Source organism: Sapajus apella, unplaced genomic scaffold (assembly GCF_009761245.1).
Source record: "Sapajus apella isolate SASKATOON/1434 unplaced genomic scaffold, GSC_monkey_1.0 scaffold36, whole genome shotgun sequence".
NCBI lineage: Eukaryota > Metazoa > Chordata > Mammalia > Primates > Cebidae > Sapajus > Sapajus apella.
The window spans coordinates 2249683-2270160 of NW_022436976.1; the positions used below are offsets into that span (position 1 = coordinate 2249683).

The window sequence follows — 20478 nt, forward strand, 5'->3', positions numbered from 1 at the left end:
AAGACTGCTAGGGAATTAAAGGTAAACTGTGAACCTTTGTTCTTTTAAGGTCAGGAGGAGGCTGTTAAGTTCTTCAGTTTCCATTCATGAGTTATTTATAGGGTTAACTTTGTTTCAATGCCTGAATGGAGTACTACAGCATCAGGTACAAGAGTTCCCCCCTAACCTGGCCATAAAACAAAACAAAACAAACACCCCAAACCAGGAAGCAAAGATTAGCTTCAGTAATTTGCAACTTTGCTTTAAAACTTGGCAGATCATTTTGCTTTAATTTTTACCCTTCTGAAGGTTTAAGACACTGTTAAAACGTTCAGAAACCTGGCCTCCATTTAAGTTATTTATACTATGTGCCGGACACTGGATTAATAAAAATCAAAAAATTCTATTTTTTAAAAAAAATTAATAAAAATCAAGGGTTAGCTAGTATTTATCATTTTATTCCTCTCATGTGTTCCATGCAAATGCAAATAGAAAAGTTAATCTGAATCTTGATTCCAACTTATTTACCGTTAACCAAGAACAAGAGAATTCAACGCCATCACCAAAATAACTTTTATTTGTATTTTCTACATAAACACACAGTGGCAATTTATGGCATTTGGTAATCTCTTCAGACATGAAAGGTTTATGAAATCAGCATATGCCATTTTGAAAAGTATTCTGTCAAAAATAATTTACCAAGCAAGATAGGCCTGTTCAGCAAAATCCAGTATTATTCTCTCAGTACTTTATAAATGGAATTTTCTTCTACTTGTATCCATTTCCCGGGGCTGATTGAAAGTGGAAAGGTGGGGAGTGGAGGGAGAAAAGAAAACAAAAATATAATGAACAATTCTGGTAAGACAGTAAAAGTCAACGTCCCTAGATCTTTATAGGTAACGCTAGTGCTGAAAAACTGCATTTGTGTGAGACCCCCAATAGTCTTCTGTCTAATGTAAAAGATGCTGGCTGTGTGTGTGATTTTAATGTTACCAAGTGAAGTACTGCTTATACTAGATAGAAAAGGATGTTTTAAAACATTGAAGTTTTCATTTATGATTTAAGATGATCTCCAAATTTCTAACAACAATTCTCAAGAAACATGCAGAAGAGTTGCATATAACAGAAGCTTATAAACAGATTGCTGGGCCCCACCCCCTAAGTAAGTTGCTGATCCAGTAGGTCTGCAGGCCAAAGAAGTTTCAATCCTAACAGGTTCCTAGGTAATGGTGCTGGTCCCACTTTGAGAACCATTGTTTATATTTCAGATGAACCAAGGTTAATCACCAGACTCAGATATTGTATCACATGGTTTTCAGGTCAGGGGTGCATGTGCAGGATGTGCAGGTTTGTTACATAAGTAAACAGGTGTCATAGTGGTTTGCTGAACAGATCATTCCATTACCTAGGTATTAAGCTCAGCATCCATTAGCTATTCTTCATAATGCTCACTCTCCTCCCACCCTCTTATCCCATACTTTAAAAATTATTTAGTTTTTTAAAACAATAAGCACATACCTTATGGACCCATTCATACTCCCCGTATTTAGAATCAAAGGTTCCTTTCTGAAGAGACCTTAATTTTAAGGTAAAACGTGGTCCAAGTTCCTGAATTCCCACTTTCTTTTCACTCCTGAATATGTATCTTCAAAGACAAAAAGTTAAATTGGTCTGAATGAGCTACTGTTTAATATTATGACAGGGTTCAAAAGATAATTGTATCCTGTATGATACTTGCTACAAAATATTGGAAAATTAGTTCATGTTGAAAATATTGAAGTCCAACGAGTTTACCTTCCTCACCTGTGAAATCTGAAGAATATATAATCCCGTTGATTGTGAAATGTGGCAACCTGCCTTCCAATAAATTGAGGATTATGTGGAAAGAGAGATGCAAACATACGTCCAATGGAATGACCCAGCCGTGTTGTAAAATTATTCAGAATTATTTCAGGTATGTGTTCTGTAGGGTCCTTACCTCTTCTCTAGAAAAATAATGAAAAACAGCACAATGAGCTAAGCTAATTGGCAATGCCTCTCAATGCAATTTTAAGTATCAAAATTTACATGACAAATTTGCAAAATTCATCTTTAATGACCAACTACCACAGATGACTTATCAAACCCATGAATTAAGATGTATCTAAAATGATTTTAATATGCAGTGAACGCAACGAAAAGAAGTTCTATTAGAGAATCAACATGGTTCATAATAATGGAGGGCTATTGCCTGCTGGCTGTAACTTAATCACAGTCTCCCAAGAAAACTGATAGATAAAAACTGCTTTAATTGGAACAAATGCCATTATTAAATTAGAGCTATAAGATACAGCAACTATTAAATACTGTGAACAGATCAATGCCAATCAAGGAATGCATACAACTTACCTTAATTTCTTTACGAAGACGAACACTGCTCATTTTAAAATGAGCAGTTGGGCCATTCGGCAAGTGACTCAAAATAAGTCCATCTGTTCATAGTTAAGAAAAACACACTGAACTCCATAATCTAAATCTAATTGTTTAAATAACTGGTTCTCTACATCGAAAGGCCCCTAAAATCTGTACCCAAGTGAATAGGCAGATGTACACATTCTTCTGGGGTTAAGTGACATTTTCCTACCACATCCAAAAATCAGTCAAAATCTTTCAAGAAAACAGGCTAACCTACAGTAGTCCCTTTTTCCTCTTTTTACAATATAATTATCATCACCCTTATAAGGTACCCCAAACTAAAGTAGGTGAAAAGAAGCTAACTGACCACTACTCTTGGGAGTAAAATAGGATGGGATTCTACAATCATGTAACACTGCAAATAGAGTGTAAGTCTACCTCAATATTCTGAAGATTTATAACCCCAAAATGTCACTTTTATAAACTTGTATGGTCAGAATATGCTGTCAACTTTGAATAACATTCCGACACTAGACTCCTAAGCTTTCTTCTATGAAATTAAGGTTACTAATATTTTGCAAGAGATTAACCCTTACTTAGGATTACTGTACCACAAATTATAATCAGACCGATTAATAGCCATTCACTGTCATTTCCCATGACTGAGAATTAGGCTAGACACGCTACACTACAAATGAAATGTAAGATCACCTACCTACAACCAGCAGGGCTTTCAGCCCAAGGCTCTAGAAGTCCTGGGGTGCTACAAACTAAGATTGCTAAGATAACATTCTTCAGGTTTTTATAGCACCATCTGAGCTTCACTTGAAACAACTTTACTTTTCATGAGTAATTCTTGACTATTGCTTAATGGCATTACAAGCAGGCATACTAATGGCAATGGATAGGGCTTTCACTTTATATTATGCTTTCTAGTTTAAAAGAAAATTTTAAGCACATTTCATCTGATTCTTTCAACAACTTAAATAGGTCAGAATCAGACTTTCAAGTCTGTCTGCAAACAATACGTACCTTTCAAAACAGATGTTGCCATCTTTTTACAATGACATAACAACATTCATTCATCCAGATTAGAAGCTATAGCATCTTCAACTTCTCCTTCTCCCACCAAATCTTAACTTTAACCTTCAGAACTTCCTCAGTCTTAATGAGGTCATCAAGATTTTCCACCTAGATTATTAAAGCAGTTATTGTGGTCGGTCTGACCTTTTTTCTCACCATCTCAAGTACATCTCCTAAAATGAAGTCTGGACTTAGGCCTTGGTTCTATAAGTAGCTAGCTATGGGACTTAGCTGTTTCATTCTATCTGCACCATAGTTTCTCAAGTGCTAAGTGAAACTAGATCATCTTGACAGCTGTAGCTAATTTCATACTACTCTGTCATCACAGACTCATCTACAGAAAAAAGACATTAGTATGAGATGAGTACACTAATGAGTATGAGTCTCATACTAATGAAAGCCACAAACTACCTTTCCAACCTGTTTCCCCTATGCCCACACCAAGCTGTTTCCTAACTGGTAGGCATTCACAGTCTTATGTACTATGTATGTTAATCCTAGCATGCATTTTTTGCTTATACTATCTTGAATACCTGCAATGTTTTACTCATCTATTATGGTCTACTTCAAGTCACGTTTTTATGCAGTCAGAATTAAGATCTAAATCTTCTCAGTTCTGTTACCTCAGCACTCATCACTTGAGTTACAGTCAGGAAAACACCTTTCTTCCCAACTAATCTGTTAACACTTAGATAGAAATGGGATTTTTTTTCTTGTTTTGTTTTTTTGAGACAGGGTCTCACTCTGCAGCCCAGGCTGAAGTACAATGAATGGCACGACCGTGGCTCACTGCAGCCTCAAGCTCTCGGGCTCAAGCAATCCTCTCACCTCAACCTCCCAAGTAGTTGGGACTTAACAGGTATGCCATCATGCCCGGCTAATTTTTGTAGAGAGAGGGTTTTGCCATGCTGCCCAGGCTGGTCTCAAACTCCTGGGCTCAAGTGATCCACCTGCCTTAGTCTCCCAAAGTGCTAGGACTACAGGCAGATCTTTTTTTTTTTTCTTTTTCATTCTTTATTTAATTATCTTTTGATCTTTTTAAGATACTAGTGCCTACCATATAGCAGATTATCAGCAAACGTTTGAATTCTATCCTTTTTAAAGATTCACCACAGGCTAAACGTCATGAAATACAGCCAAAAGTATTTATTAAGGGGTTTAGGAGATACAAAAGTCATTTCTTCCAACCTCCAAATCAAGGCTTAAATCCTTTCTAGAACATTTCCCACTAAATTACTGTCTGTGTCAAAAGCAAAGTACAAAATCCAATCTTACCAGTTTCTAAATAACTTCTTTGCCTGAGTACCTGCATTGTGCAAGAGGCTTTATTTACATTACTGCTAATCCCTAACACAAATCACACAAAACAGGAGTCATCATGACTATTTCAGTAATGAGGAAAAGAGGCTGAAGAGGCTCAAGTGAATTAGCCAAAGTAAATCAGACCAAAGCAACCGTCGATCTCAACCAGGGTGGCACTGCACCTAGCTTAAGCCCTTGGCTGAAGTGTACATTTGGAAATGTACAGAGGCATTTTGTTTGTGAGGGTGACTGAGGTGTTACTGGCATTCAGCATCCAAAGGCCAGGAATGCAAACCATCTTACAAGCTGCCAAGTGTGCAGTACAAATAATTATCCTAACTCAAATGCCAATAGTTCCCATTAGAAATACGTAATGAATAGAGGATGTAGATCTGTACAGATAAAGTTTACATGCTTCCCACTATACCACGTTTACTAAAATGCCTACCATATGCCAGACACTATGTTTTAAAAACATAATACATTTAATATGATCTTGTGGGAACTCTAAGGATAGGTATTATTTCCTACATTTAAAAAATGAGGAAGCTGAGTGGTTAAGAAACTTGACTAAAATAACAAAACTAGCAAGTAATGGAATTTGATGATATTATAGTTGCCCTGATTCAAAGCCACTACTAGGTTTCTACAGTTTAGACAGCTGACAAAGTTCCATTTTAGAATAAGTCAAAAAGATATCCCTTTAACTTCCACCATTCAGCACTACTCTTTCACACAGTAGCCCCTCCAGTATCTTTAGAAAGATGCCATGTTCCTAGAATCCAATTTCCCACAGGCTAAATCCTGTTTTTCAACTTTTCCCCTAGTGACATCATTAGGAGTTGTGACTTTTATTCCTGAACCCATGCTAAGTGTCCAGGAATCACCACTTTTTTTTTTTTTTGAGTCTTGCTCTTTCATGCAGGCTGGAGTACACTGGCTCATAGCAACCTTTGCCTTCCGGGTTCAAGTGATTCTAGTGCCTCAGCCTCCCAAGTAGCTGGGATTACATGCATGTGTCACCACACTCAGCTAATTTTTGTATTTTTAGTAGAGATGCATTTCTGCCATGTTGGCCATGCTGGTCTTGAACTCCTGACCTCAAGCAATCTGCTGGTCTAGGCCTCCCAAAGTGCTGAGACTACAGGTGTGAGCTACTGTGCCCAGCCAGAAAATGTAAACTTTTTAAAGGCAATAGATATTATAAATGAAATTTGTGTGACTATATAAAACACACTGGATAAAACAGGGATAGAACATTTACTGAACTGATGAATGCCTGCTTCTTAGCAGGGTTACTAGCAGCCTCAAAGTGACTGGCAGTTATTTTTTAACTGCCAAAAATAAAAGAGGAAAACAGACCTTGCCACTTTGTAGAGGCAGTTTAAAAAAGAAAAAGAGGCAGCAACTACCTTAAAAACAAATCATTTCTGGAATAATTATTCAAGAGATTTTAGATACTCTGGTACTTTAATCCAGTTAAGCCAAATTATATTGTGGCCAACAAAACACATTACGAAGCTTGTTATAATTTATTTCTGGAAAGCTATTAGTACAAGCAGATAAAGTTACACTGAAAACAATAAAAGTCATAAAAGTTATTTAGATTTTTTAAAAACAGCCTTTTAAACCACTAATTCAAAAGGATCAGTGTTCACTGATATTAGAAGTAAAATGTTATTCTGGCAGCACAGGAAGTCTTGCCCCTATTTTTTTTGTAAATTATTATTTTAATGAAATTAAAAATCATAAAGACTCATTCAACTGGTCATCTTTAAAGCTGCTGAATTCACAGCCATCATTCAATAAATAAATAAAAGACCAGCAACAATAACAACAAACCTAGACATCCTTTATCAAATCTCTGATCTCAACAGGAAAAAATACCTTGAGTATTTCTTATTCACAGGCATTCTTTAAGGCAATTAAAAAGTTTTAGATTGAAACAAATACATAATATGGGTCCAAGTCTCTACCTTAAAAAATCCTGTGACACCACCTCTGGTAATGTAAAATCTAGCCGTACCAAACTATATGCAGATCCCCAACTGGATCAGCCCTTTCCTCTTTCTCTTTCCAAATGGTTGTCCCTCTGAACTGAGCACTTTTCTCTGTCTCATTCCCCTCCTTCACCTTCATTCACCTAAACCCAGCTTTAGCATCTCTTTCTATGGGAAAGTCCTCCTCTCGGGGACTTTACCAGTCACAGGGTCCCCACTATATCCTGCATTTCTCTCTTTAATTGTACCATCCACATTATATTTTGTCAGTTTACATATCCATGTACTCCACCTATGAATTTCCTGAAGTTTGTCTCTTGTTTTATCTCTGCATCTTTTACTAACAATTTCTTGGCTGTAGCATTGCCTGATAAATGTTTGGTGAATACAAAGGAAAAATCAGTTTATAGACTCTTAGAAAAAGATGTAGTTTTCTGATAAAAAAATTATTTTCTGAAAGTTATAGGCAATATTTTCTTATTCTTTTAAATATATTTTTAAGGGGATGAGGGAGAGGACAGGAAAACTTCCTTAAACAAAAAAAAGGATACTTGGGGTTTTACGATCTTCATTAATAACAATTAGGTCTGTGAAATCTCTTGTGATGCACTGTGGAATGATTTTTTTCAGAGCCAGTCCTCTTCTGTAATAAACATGTGAGTTTGGTATAACTGTGGAGAGCTGTTCACAAAGTCGTACTGTTCTCTGCAAAACAAAGTAACAAAAATTCTGAATAGTTTTTGAAAAAGAATAAAAATCTTATATGGTACATGTTCATAAGGAAAGAAATAATGAATATTATAATTAATAGAAAGCAACATTGAGGAAAGAATGAAACGGGAACAGTCTCCTCTTTTATCAAAGGCGGATCATCCTAAAGCAGTGGTTCTCAATTAGGGGCAATTCTGCTCCATCAGGGGATACATATGGCAATGTCTGGAGACATTTTTGATGGTTATGATTGGTGTTAGTGGTAGTGGTGTGTGGTTGTATGGCACTTAATGCATACAGACCAGGAAAGCTGCTAAACATCCTATAATAAACAGGATAGCTCACCATAAAAAGAATTCTCCAGCTAAAATGTTAACAACGCTGAGTTTGAGAAATTCTATCCTGAAGAATCACGTTTAGTAAACTACATCCTATCAGCAGTACTACATTTTATTTACTTATTCACAAGCATTCTTTAAGGCAATTAACTAATGATTTAACGCGTCTGAACAGAGTACTTTAAATAGAAGTAATAAGAAAATTGAGAATTCAAGAACTATACTAATCAATGTGTTTACCCCATGAGGTCTATCTGATGTTGTGATGAGAATCTTGGGAGAAGTCTGTTTGTTGAAGTAAGAAGCAAATTCATCTGTAGCTTCATCATAAGCAACCTGAGAACAGAGAAGAGGGATAATTTTACATCAAATACTCTCCTGGGCCTGAATTTCAAAAGTAGCTTTAGCAGGACTGCTGGACACTAACTACCTAGCTCGTAGACGATTTAAAGACTGACATTAATGGCCACATGAAGAGGATGGATGAGTGGATTTCTCCTGTGTAAAATACAAGTACAAAACTGAATAAAACTGTCAGAAATAACTTCAGGGCAGAAACTGAGATGTGCTTACTTGAACTACTTTCATTTCCCTCATCAACTTGGTTGGTGAAAATACACACACACACACACACACACACACACACACACACACACACAAAATCAAGCAAAAAAACTAATGAAATTATAAGAAGACAAATCTTCCATTAAGAGACACTCAGATTTAAACAATAATCAAAGTAGTACCTTTCAAAATTTGTGGAATATACCAAAAGTGGTACTCTGAAAGAGTTTTATGGCTATAACTGCTCATATTAAAAAATATACATATTAAGCAAATCAATAAATACAGAATAAACTCAAAGGAAGCAGAAGAAAATAATATAGATAAAAGGAGATATAAATGAATTAGAAAACAAATATTCAATAGGATCAAAGAAGAAAGTACTTAGAAAAGACTAACAGAATAGATATCTTGGTAAAAACTGATTTTAAAAAAGCCCAAATAAAATAATATTAGGAATGAAAAGTAGACATTACTATAGTCTCACTCATGAACATAGTGGTTACAATGTTTAATGCAATAAAAGAGAAAAGTCACATAATCACCTCAATATTTGCAGAGCAACATCTAATAACATTCTACATTCATTCATGATAAACAAAACAAAACAAAACAAAAAAGCATAATAAGAATAAACAGAATTTAACCCTTAACTCAATATTCTATCCTTAGTGACACAAACGTTAATGATGATGCATTGGAAGTGTTCTTTTTAAAATCAGGAACATGTCAAAGATGACATTATTGATTTTTCTATTTATTTGATATTAAGCTAGAAGTTCTAGAAGGCAGAAAGGGGAAGGGGGAAATGGATCAAAATTAGAAAACTGTCATTTGCAGAAATGATTATCTAAACAGAAAAATGAAAACAATATTTCAACAAGAAATAAATTTAGGTAAGCTATTGGTTAGAAGATCAGTATCCAAAACTCCACTGCAATTTTATAAATTGGCAAATGAAACAATTTTCAAAGACAAGCAGTTTACACCAGCAAAAACCATAAGATACCCAGGAACAGCTCTTGCAAGATTTACGTGTCAAACTTGCATGAAGAGAATTAAGAAATTCATGAAATAAACTTCACTATTTAAAGAAGACCTAAGTAAAGCAATATATATTATACACATAAAAATATATCCCCAAATTATCTGATTTAGTGCCATTTATCATTTATATGGAGGAGCAAAGGCCTAGGAAAAGCCAAAACACATCTGAAGAGAGAGGATTTAGGGGCAGGAGTGAGAGGCATCTTGCCCTTACAGATATTAAGACTTATTAAGAAGCTAAATAATTAAGAAAGTAATGATGCAATGACAAACTGACCAAGCAAATAGCCCAGAAAAAGACCAAGCATACATAGATATTTGATATACAACATGGCATTACAATTCATTGTGGAGAAAGGCTGCACTACGCCAAAAATGGTACTGGATAAACTGGTTACATATATATGCAAAAGGACAGGAGGGAGAGGGAGACAGGAAGGAAAGTAACTGGTTTCCTTTCTCACACCAAACAGAAAACAATTCCTGACAATTAAGTAAATAAATGTGAGAGGCAACTCTTCAATTTTTTTAGAAAGAAAAAAGAACTTACGATCAAAGAAAAGAGAAACATTTTTTAACTACGACATAAAAAGCTTTCAATACTAAAAATTTCAAAAACTCAATTGAATATCAAGAACTTCTGGTCCTGGTCCTCAAAAGACACCATAGGAAATAAACAGAGAATTGGCCAAGCATGGTGGTGCATGCCTGTAATTACAGCTATTCAGGAGGCTGAGACAGGAGAATTGCTTCAACCCGGGGGGTTGAGGTTGCGGTGAGCTGAGATTGTGTCATTGCACTCCAGCCTGGGCAACAAAAGCAAGACTCCATCTCAAAAACAAACAAACAACAACAAAAAAGAGAGAGAATCCATAAATTGGAAGACACCTTTAATATGTATAAAGGATTAGTATCCAAATTATATAGAGAAATTTCACAAATGAGTAAAATATACTACACGATAGAAAACTAGGCAAAAGACATGAACTGGCTTATCTCTAAAGAAAACAACTTACCTTAAACGATGCTCAACATTAGAAAACAAGGAAATACAAATTCAAACCACAATGAGAAAGCCTTTTATCATTGGTCTGAACATAACAAGAGTTGGTTAGAATGTAGACGAGCGGGAACATTATTCTTGTACCACAAAAGTATAAAATGATACAACCAAAACTTTGGAAAATATTTCGGTACAATCATGTGAAGTTAAACATTTATACACCCCATGACTCCAAATTATCCTGCTGTAGGTAAATATTCTAGGGAAACCTTTATGTATACATACTCTCTATATGCCTATTATCCCCAAATGTATCTCCAGTCAAGACCTCTTCCCTGAATTCCAAGTTCATATCCCAACTACCTGTTTAACATTTCTTCTAAAAACTCTTGTCATCTCAAACATAATATATGCAAAACTGAACTCTTGCTTTCCTCTTAAATCTCCTTCCTTCAGTCTTCCACATCTAGTCAATGACCATTTCATCCTTCGAATTTGCTCAGTCTAAAACCTTAATGCCATCTTTGAAATCTCTATTTCTCTCACTTTCCACATCCAATTTGTCGGGAAATTTAAGCAGTTCTGATTTCAAAATACACCTGGGGTAAAAAAATATTTTGAATCAGATCAATTTTCATTTCAATTTATGCTTTCATTGTAACCACCCTGGCCCAGGTCATGATTAAAGTCCATCATTTATTTCCTGGATTTGTTCAGTGGCTTCCTAATTAGTCTATTTACATCTCCAGTTATATTCTCTGTAAAGCAGCCCATTATTTTTAAAAATCAAGTTTGGGCCAGGCGCGGTGGCTCACACCTGTAATCCCAGCACTTTGGGAGGCCGAGGCGGGTGGATCATGAGGTCAAGAGATCGAGACCATCCTGGTCAACATGGTGAAACCCTGTCTCTATTAAAAATACAAAAATTCAGCTGGGCATGGTGGCATGTGCCTGTAATCCCAGCTACTCAGGAGGCTGAGGCAGGAGAATTGCCTGCACCCAGGAGGCGGAGGTTGTGGTGAGCCGAGATTGCGCCATTGCACTCCAGCCTGGGTAAAAAAAGCGAAACTCCATCTCAAAAAAAAAAAAAAAAAACAAAATTAAGTTTGATCACATCATTCTTCTATTCTAACCCATCCAATGACTCCTCATTTCACTGAGTATAACACCAAAGTACTCATATTGGCCAACAAAGTCATTAATCTGGTCTTTCCACTTCATCATACTTTTTCTACAACCCTCTCCCTTGCTTGCTTAATTTCAGTCGCAATGGCCTCCTTCTTATTCTTTTTTTTTTTTTTTTGAGACGGAGTTTCACTCATGTTACCCAGGCTGGAGTGCAATGGCACGATCTTGGCTCACTGCAACCTCCGCCTCCTGGGTTCAGGCAATTCTCCTGCCTCAGCCTCCTGAGTAGCTGGGATTACAGGCACACGCCACCATGCCCAGCTGAATTTTTGTATTTTTAGTAGAGACAGGGTTTCACCATGTTGACCAGGATGGTCTCGATCTCTTGACCTCGTGATCCACCCGCCTTGGCCTCCCAAAGTGCTGGGATTACAGGCGTGAGCCACCGCGCCCGGCCCCTCCTTCTTATTCTTAAAAAACATATTCAATACACTCCCGCCTTAGAGCTTCTGCACTGGATGTTTTCTCATTCTGGGGTTCTTTTTGCACAAAGATGGCTCATTTCCTCACATCCTTCAAGTCTTCGCTAAAAGGTCAATTTCTCAATAAAGCCTACCCTGACTATCCTATATAAAATCACTCTCCAATAGAAAAATGGACAAGAGACACAATTAATTGATCAAGAGGGGAAAAATATGAAAAGATATTCAACCTCATTCAAAATGAGAACTACAAATTAAAACTACAGTGATATATAAATTTCTCACATATTAGAATAGAAAAAATGATTTGTAATTGCAAAATCTTGAGTGTAAGTTTGAGGAGTAACATTCAAGTATCTCCTCCCCAAATACTTATTATCATACAAAAGGAAAAACAGTAAATTCAGAGTGGAGAAACCTGGCAGTCACCACTTTAACCAAATGATCAAGGTAAACATAACCAGTATGGGAAAATCATCACATGCCTCTCTTCTTCAATAAGAGGTACTAAAAGGACTTAACATAACATTCATGGCATAGGTTGAGCCTCCCTAATCTGAAAATCCAAAATCTGAAATATTCCAAAATTCAAAACTTTCTGATAAAGCATCAACATGGTGCCACAAATGGAAAATTCCATACCTGACCTCATGTGATGGGTCACAGTCAAACTTCTGTCTCATGCACAAAATCATTAAAAATACTGTATAAAAGTTACCTTTAGGCTGGGTGCAGTAGCTCACATCTATAATCCTAACACTTTGGGAGGCCAAGGCGGGTGGATTGCCTGAGCTCAGGAGTTCAAGACCAGCCTAGGCAACATGGTGAAACCCCATCTCTACTAAAATACAAAAATTAGCTGGGCATGGCAGCATATGCCTGTAGTCCCAGCTACTCATGAGGCTGAGGTAGAAATGCTTGAACCTGGGAGGCAAAGGTTGCAGTGAGCCGAGATTGTGCCACTGCACTGCACTCTGGGTGACAGAGCGAGACTCCGTCTCCAAAAATAAAAAAGTTACCTTTAGGCTATGTGTATAAGATGTATATGAAACATAAATACTCCATTCAGACTTGGGTCTAATCATCAAGATACCTCATTATCTATCACAAATATTCAAAAATCTGAAATCCAAAAAGACTTCTGGTCCAGCCAGGCGTGGTGGCTCACATCTATAATCCCAGGACTTGGGAGGCTGAGGCGGGATGATCACGAGGTAAGGAGTTCCAGACCAGCCTGGTCAACGTGGTGAAACCCTGTCTCTACTAAAAATACAAATCAGCCGGGGGCAGTGGCAGGTGCCTGTAATCCCAGATACCTGGGAGGCTAAGGCAGGAGAATCGCTGGAACCTGGGAGGCGGAGGTTGCAGTAATCCAAGGATGCACCACTGCACTCCAGCCTGGGTGACAGAGCAAGATTCCATCTCGAAAAAATAAAAAAAGAGACTTCTGGTCCCAAGCATTTCAGACAAGGGACACTCAACCTGTATTTCTGTCCAAAGTACATAAACTGATTATAATCAGAGAAAACCACAGGCAAACTCATATTAAGGTGCTTTCTACAGAATATCTGGTCTGTACAATTCAAAAAATCTCAATGTCACAAAAAGCAAATGGCTGCGGAATTGTTTTGAATTTAAGGAAGTTAAATGACTGCGAAATTATTCTGAATTTAAGGAAGTTAAAGAGTCATTATAATGGAATATATGTCCTGGGACTTTTCTTTTGCTAAAAAGGACATTATTGGAACAGCTAGTGACATCTGAGTAACATCTATAGAACAGGTAATACTGTATTACCAATATTAACTGATTTTGCTAACTGTGCTTATAAAAAGCAAAATGAGATATAAAGGAATAAAGGAGCACCATGTCTGCCACTTACTCTCATTTCAGAGGTAATATTTAGGACATCTGGGTGAAGGGTACACACAAATTCTTACTTTTCTATCAAATCTGAAATAATGTCAAAATAAATTAAAATGCACATACACACAAATACCTTACTTACATAAAACTGCAAACCCTCTCTACTCCAGGCAGTCCTGAATCTCCTTTATCATACTATTTCCCTTTAGTAACCTATCACTGGCTAACATATGTCTAACTTATTTATTTCATTATATTTACTGTTTGTCTCCCTTCCTAGAATGTAAGCTCTGGGTGGGTAAAGGTGGGTGGGTGGGTGTGTGTGTGTGTATTTTGTGTACTGATGGATTCCAAGTCCCTAAAACAGATCCCAATACAGTGCAGGTGATCAAGAAACACTTGCTGAAAGACAGACAGACTCAATCAGTGAATGACTATACCAGGAGATATGTGAAAGAATGCTGATAACAGCACTGTTTCAAAGCAAACATTCAAAAGCAAGTTTCCTTTACACAAATTTTGAAAATATACAGTTTTAAAATCTTGATTCCCTTACTTCACTATTGCAAAGTATCTAAGGAGAATAAGCAAAGTGGAAGATTATCTTGAAACTAAGTTTTATAAGAATACAAAAAATAGCATCAAATGTTATTCTTAGGTATCAAAATATCTAACAAATACTACAAAAGTCTATAGTACCAGGAATTCTTTTAAAACCCCCAGGCCAGGCACAGTGGCTCACACCTGTAATCCCAGCACTCTGGGGGGCCAAAGTGGGTAGATCATGTATGGTCAGGAGTTCGAGACCAGCGTGGCCAACATGGCCAAACCCCGTCCCTACTAAAAATGCAAAAATTAGTCAGGCATGGTGGCAGATGCCTGTAATTCCATCTACTAAGGAGGCAGGGCAATTGGCTTGAACCTGGGAGGTGAAGGTTGCAGTGAGACGAAAGCACACCACTGCACTCCAGCCTGGGCAACAGAGCAAGACTCCGTCTCAAAGAAAACAAAAAGAAACAAACAAAAAATTGAAATTCAATTATGAAATAATCTATACGAATTAATAAGATATGCCAACATTTTAGCTTCATCAGTCCATTATACAACTTCACTGGCCAGCACTTTAAATATGAACATAAAAACATATAATTTATGAATTATATGTGATCATTCAAACTAATTTAAGACTTCGAACATTACCTCTTCATCATTAGGGTCTACTGTGGTTTCATCATACACTCGCTGATTATCAATAGTCTTCGGTACAGGCTTTGGTGGGGCCTAAGTAAAAAAGAAAGGATTACATTATAGCAGCATTTTACATTAATTATTTTATATCACAGTTGGGAAAATCTACAAATAACCCCAAACTCAATCTGTTCCTCATATCAATCCACTGCTATTGCTACATCAATCCTAATAACAATATTAAATAAGAGGCTTTTTTTTTTTTTTTTTAACAATTTGGCAGAGACACATACATACTAGAAGAATGGCCAACACTGAATGAAATGGCTTAAAACTGTGCAGAAGTAACAAGAAGAAATGGGGATCAAGATAATTATCTAATAATTATCCCCTTATCAAAGTGGAAACATATCAAAGAGGAAAAAATAAAACAAAAAAATAACAAACCAATATCTGTACATAACTTTGTTCTAGTACTTCCAGGAAGTTACTCAGAAATATTTATCAGAAGTCTAGTTGTTATCCATTGACCTAGTAATTCTACTTCAGGGTGTTTATGTTCAGGAATGTAAATAGGGGAGAATTTATACAAAGAAATACGTAGTATCACTATTCATAATGAAAATAAACAGCAAACAGGGCAAATGTTCAAAACAAGGTAATGACTAAACACACTAAATTACATCAACACTATGGAAAACTGTCAGGATCAGCAATCATGCATACTCAGACCAAGAAATAGTGTAAATGAACTGTTAAGAAGTAGAACACAGAATTGTAAGAGTACACTAAAACTAATTCAAAATATATGTGCACTAGCAGAGGTATGAAGAAAATATAAACTGAAACTAGCATTTTATTACTCTATGAAACAAATATTACATTTTAAGTATTTTTTAAAGGAGGCAGTTTTAAGAAGTCATCTTTCATCTCAAAAAATAAGAATGGTGGTATTTTCAAATGGTGAACATAGCATTAATTTGCTGTAATAGACTGATTACTAAAAAGTTAAAAAGAGACTAACATTGCTTGACATACTAGGATACTGTAGATCAAAACAGTCTACTATTGACAATTTGATATGGTTTAACCTAATACTATTCAAAGAATTCAACTGTGTTTAGTGTGTATAGTCTTCACATTTTTTTCTTTCCTCAAACACCCTTATTTGGTAACTTACTTGGTATCTTAAATGGGAGGGGGAAACATGTATGTTTTCAAAATTTTGCAAAAATAATCCATAAACTAGGAGTAACTATAAATACACTGAAAATAAAAATAACTTAGCTATGCAATAATGTAGGAGTATTTAGTAAACATTTTTTTTCAATAGAAAGATTTCACTTCTTATCAGTACCACAAATATAGCCAAATTCAATTTTTTTTTTTTTTTTTTTTTTTTTTGAGACTGAGTCTTGCTCTGACACCAGGCTGGAGTGCAGTGCAGAGATGCAATCTTGGCTCACTGCAACCACCGCCTCCCGGTTCAAGTGATTCTTCCAGCTCAGCCTCCTGAGTAGCTGGGACTTCAAGTGCACATCACCATACTCGGCTAATTTTTGTATTTGTTAGTAGAGATGGGGTTTCACCATGTTGCTCAGGATGGTCTCAATCTCTTGACCTCATGATCCACCTGCCTTGGCCTCCCAAAGTGCTGGGATTACAGGCATGAGCCACAGCGCCCGGCCCCAAATTCTTTCTTGATGCATTCTCTGCTCTTTTCTTTGCCATAATCCTCACCCTCCTCCCACTCCCTGTTCTCACTTTTCAAAAATAGGTTCATATCCTCTGTCCAGCTCTAATGCTTAACACACCCTTATCACCCTACTCTAGAAGAGGCTCTGTCTTGCCTTTTTCCAGCCTTGCCTGACCAAGAGCCTTTGCTTCACATCACAGGAGCCCAGCTCCAGGCCTAACCTGGGGAGCTTTCAAATTCCAAAAGTCAGCCAGAGGTGCTGACCTCTCAAACACAAAGTTACGTGCAAAACACCCCCTCTGTGTTACTGTATAGGTACACAAACATACACAGAAAAGGTAAAAGTAGTACATGAAAAAAATATTCAAAAATTTCAGGAGTGGTTATCTTTGGAGGGAAAAGCAACTACGATGAACCAGACAAGGAGGGGCTTCCAACATTCTTTGCTAATGCATTATTTCTTAAGCTGGATAAATGATACAAAGACGTTTATTACATTACTTTTGTATTTCTTTACACATCTGAAATACGTAATAATAAATTTTAAAAGAAAGTAATTCAACATAAATGTAAGGATTCCCTAATATTAGACAGAAATCAAACAGCTAAAAATTTGATTTACCTTATCACCAAGTGCCTCTCTTTCTTTTTTAAGTTTTTTCTTAGCTGCCAACTTTTCCTAAAGGGTTAAAAAAGAACAATATTGAGAAACAACCAATTATATCACAAACATATACTGAAACTACAAACTACTAATGCTATGAATATTCGAACTAGGCAGTCTTTGTAATCTACTGAAATAAGCATCTGCACATGGATTTTTCTACCTAAATTACTGTAAGCCAAATGGGCTGGCCAATCAATAAGATATCTTTAACAAAGACCTTGCTCCTTTAAAAAAAAAATCTAAACTGGCAAGTTTGACCATTTCACTAGTTTAATCTTTACTTTTCATAAAGCCTCAAATTAACTAAAATATGAAATGTGACGGTTTCTGTTGTGTTTTGTTTTGCCTAACTGGTTGCATCCTAAAGACAACCATGGTTATGCTGCTTTCTTCTCTTGAAAAGCACTAAAAATAAATAGGAATGGGAGATGAGTTTTCAGGTTGTTTTCCATAAATCCATCACTAGTTATTCACATATTTTATAATCAAAATATACTTTTAAAATTAGTAAGAGCTTGTAAGGTGGATTAGAATGATCTGTATCTGTATTACCAATCCATATATTCTTCTGGAGATTTCTAAACAGAATGCCTGACAAAATTAAAAATATTCTTTCTTTCCAGCACCTACTGATCCTCAACCCACCAGGTTTCAGATTAGAAATCACAGCTCCAGTAAGTATTCTAGGACATCTCTCCCCAAAACGCGCACACCAGAATGAGTTAAATGACCCTTATACGTACTCAAATAGCACCTTGACACTGAACATGATTGAGAACCAGTGCCAGGCCTCAGTAAGGCCAGTAAGAGGAGGCAGACACATAAGAATGTTGTGTGAACTTCTAAGATGTGCAAGAATAACCAAACGCTTTCTTCCAATTGCAATTTGACCAGAAATGGGCACTGCGACCTTGGCAAGTCGTTTAAAACTCTTTACGTTTCACTTTGTTTAGTTACCGGAAACGTATGAGGATAACACTGTAAAGAACAAATACAATTACCAGAAACTTTACAGTACTCATTCCAGTAAAGAGCTGCTGCAGGAATGAGAGAAGCAGTATTTTGGATTTATTAGGTATTGCCTGCATTTCAGATTCCGCAAATTAACCAACGTTGCCTAGACCGGCCAAAGAGCTAAGACTTTTGCCTTCTGGGCCAGGAGGGCGTAGTTTTCACTACTGAGCCAGCTGGGCTTCCAGCTTTCCTTCTGAATCCAGCACCCTAGGAAAGGGCCTATCAAGAAAATCTTCGGCCTTGACACTCAGGCAAAAGGCTGAACCTAGAGTCTCTAAACCAGGGGGAAGGGTACCAGAACACGCGGGCCGCGACAACACCCTTCCCACGGAACCACAGCAAACACTTTGAGATCAGCAGACAACCACGTGCGCCCCGGACCGCCCTAAGCGTGAGGAACACTGCGCAAGCGCCCGGCAGCCCCCGCCCCTCGGGTACCTTCCGCTGCTGCTGTTTCCACCGCGTGAACATTAAGTGTCGCCGCTGTTTGTTTTTAATCTCCGAAATGCTGAAGCCTGGCGGAAAGGCAGCCGCGTTCGGCGGCTGTCCCTCGCTTTCCGTCGCCCCATCCCCAGCGAATGCAGCCTCCTGAAGTTCTTCGGCAGCGGCTTTCCGTTTCAGGCTTTTCTTCCCGCCGCTGCTGCTCTTATCCCCGGATTTCGCCATGGTGTCGGCTCGTTTGCGTCCGTACGGAAACGGAAATAGCGTTCGTCTGTGACCCTTTTGTTAACCTTTTACTTCCGGGGTTGCAAAGTTTCTAAACCTGTAGACGGCTTTTGTGAGTTTTAGCCATTTAAGAAAGTAGTAAAACTGAGGCTTCAGGGAAGTGTAGGCAGCTTACCCAGCTGTATGAATTGTGAGATGATGAGTTCGGGCACTCCTTGCGCATCTATGTGCCCAACCCTCAAAATGATGGCGCAACAACAAAAAAATATTTCCCGATTTAGTTTACGTTTTACTTGAGGGAAACCTGAAATGAGCACACAAATAAATTGTGGTGAGCTATAAAATAAGACATGGTATGGAAAGAAATAAAACAGAATAAAAGAAGATAAAGAGAGGGTTGAGGGGCACGTTGCAATTTTTCTTTTTGAGGTGGAATCTTGCTTAATCGCCCAGGCTGGAGTGCAGTCGTGCAATCTCTGCTCACTGCAAACTTCTCCTCCTGAGTAGCTGGGACTACAGGCATGGACCACCATGCCAAGCTAATTTTTGTATTTTTGCAGAGATGGAGTTTCACCCTGTTGGCCAGGCTGGTCTCATACTCCTGATTTCAGGTTATCTCCCTGCCATGTTGGCCAGGCTGGTCTCTTACTCCTGATCTCAGGTGATTTGCCTGCCTTGGACTCCCAAAGTATGTTGCAATTTTAAGTAGGATTCTCAGAGTAGGTGTCATTAAAAACGCTACATTGAGCCAAGATTTGAAGGAGGTAATGAGATAAACTGTATCGTTATCTTAGTGAAGAGCTGTTAATCTGAGATAAAGTTGGTTATCTAGGAGAAAAGCCATCCTGGCAAAGGAAACAGCCAGCTCCAATGCTCCTAGTCAGTAGCAAGCCTGCCATGTTTAAGAAACACTATGGAGGTCAGGAGTCAGATGAGAAGGGAGGAGAGGAAGGAAAGGCAAGAAAGGTTGAGATTGGACAGGTGTTGTAGAGCTTTGAAAGGATTTTGGCTTTCATTTTATATGAGATGTAGATCTCTTGTAGGATTTTGAGGAAAATAATGATATGATCTTAACGTCTTTAAAGCATCAGGCTGGTGCAGTGGATCATGCCTATAATTTTAGCAGTTTGGGGAGGTAAGGCAGGAAGATTACTTGAGCCCAGGAGTTCAAGACCAGCTTGGGCAACACTGCAAGAACCCATGTCTACAAAAAGTAAATATGTATATATATATATATATATATTTTTTTTTTTTTTTTTGGGCATGGTGCACTCCTGTGGTCCCAGCTACTCAGGAGGCTGAGGTGGTAGGATCCCTTGAGCCTGGAAAGCTAGGTTGCAATGAGCCATA

The 20478-nt window shown here is 37.5% G+C and overlaps 1 protein-coding gene across 1 annotated transcript; it reads right to left on the reverse strand.

Annotated features, from left to right (window-relative positions):
* Positions 1-525: 525 nt before the first annotated feature.
* On the reverse strand, positions 526-19164 carry RPF1 (ribosome production factor 1 homolog). The gene is made up of 9 exons (XM_032296424.1): positions 18901-19164; positions 17404-17460; positions 15098-15178; positions 8048-8143; positions 7310-7463; positions 2368-2450; positions 1783-1964; positions 1498-1624; positions 526-770 (listed from the first exon to the last, which is right to left on the reverse strand). The coding sequence occupies exons 1-9, from the start codon at positions 19126-19128 to the stop codon at positions 729-731; spliced, it is 1050 nt and encodes a 349-aa protein (XP_032152315.1). The 5' UTR covers positions 19129-19164; the 3' UTR covers positions 526-728.
* Positions 19165-20478: the final 1314 nt, after the last annotated feature.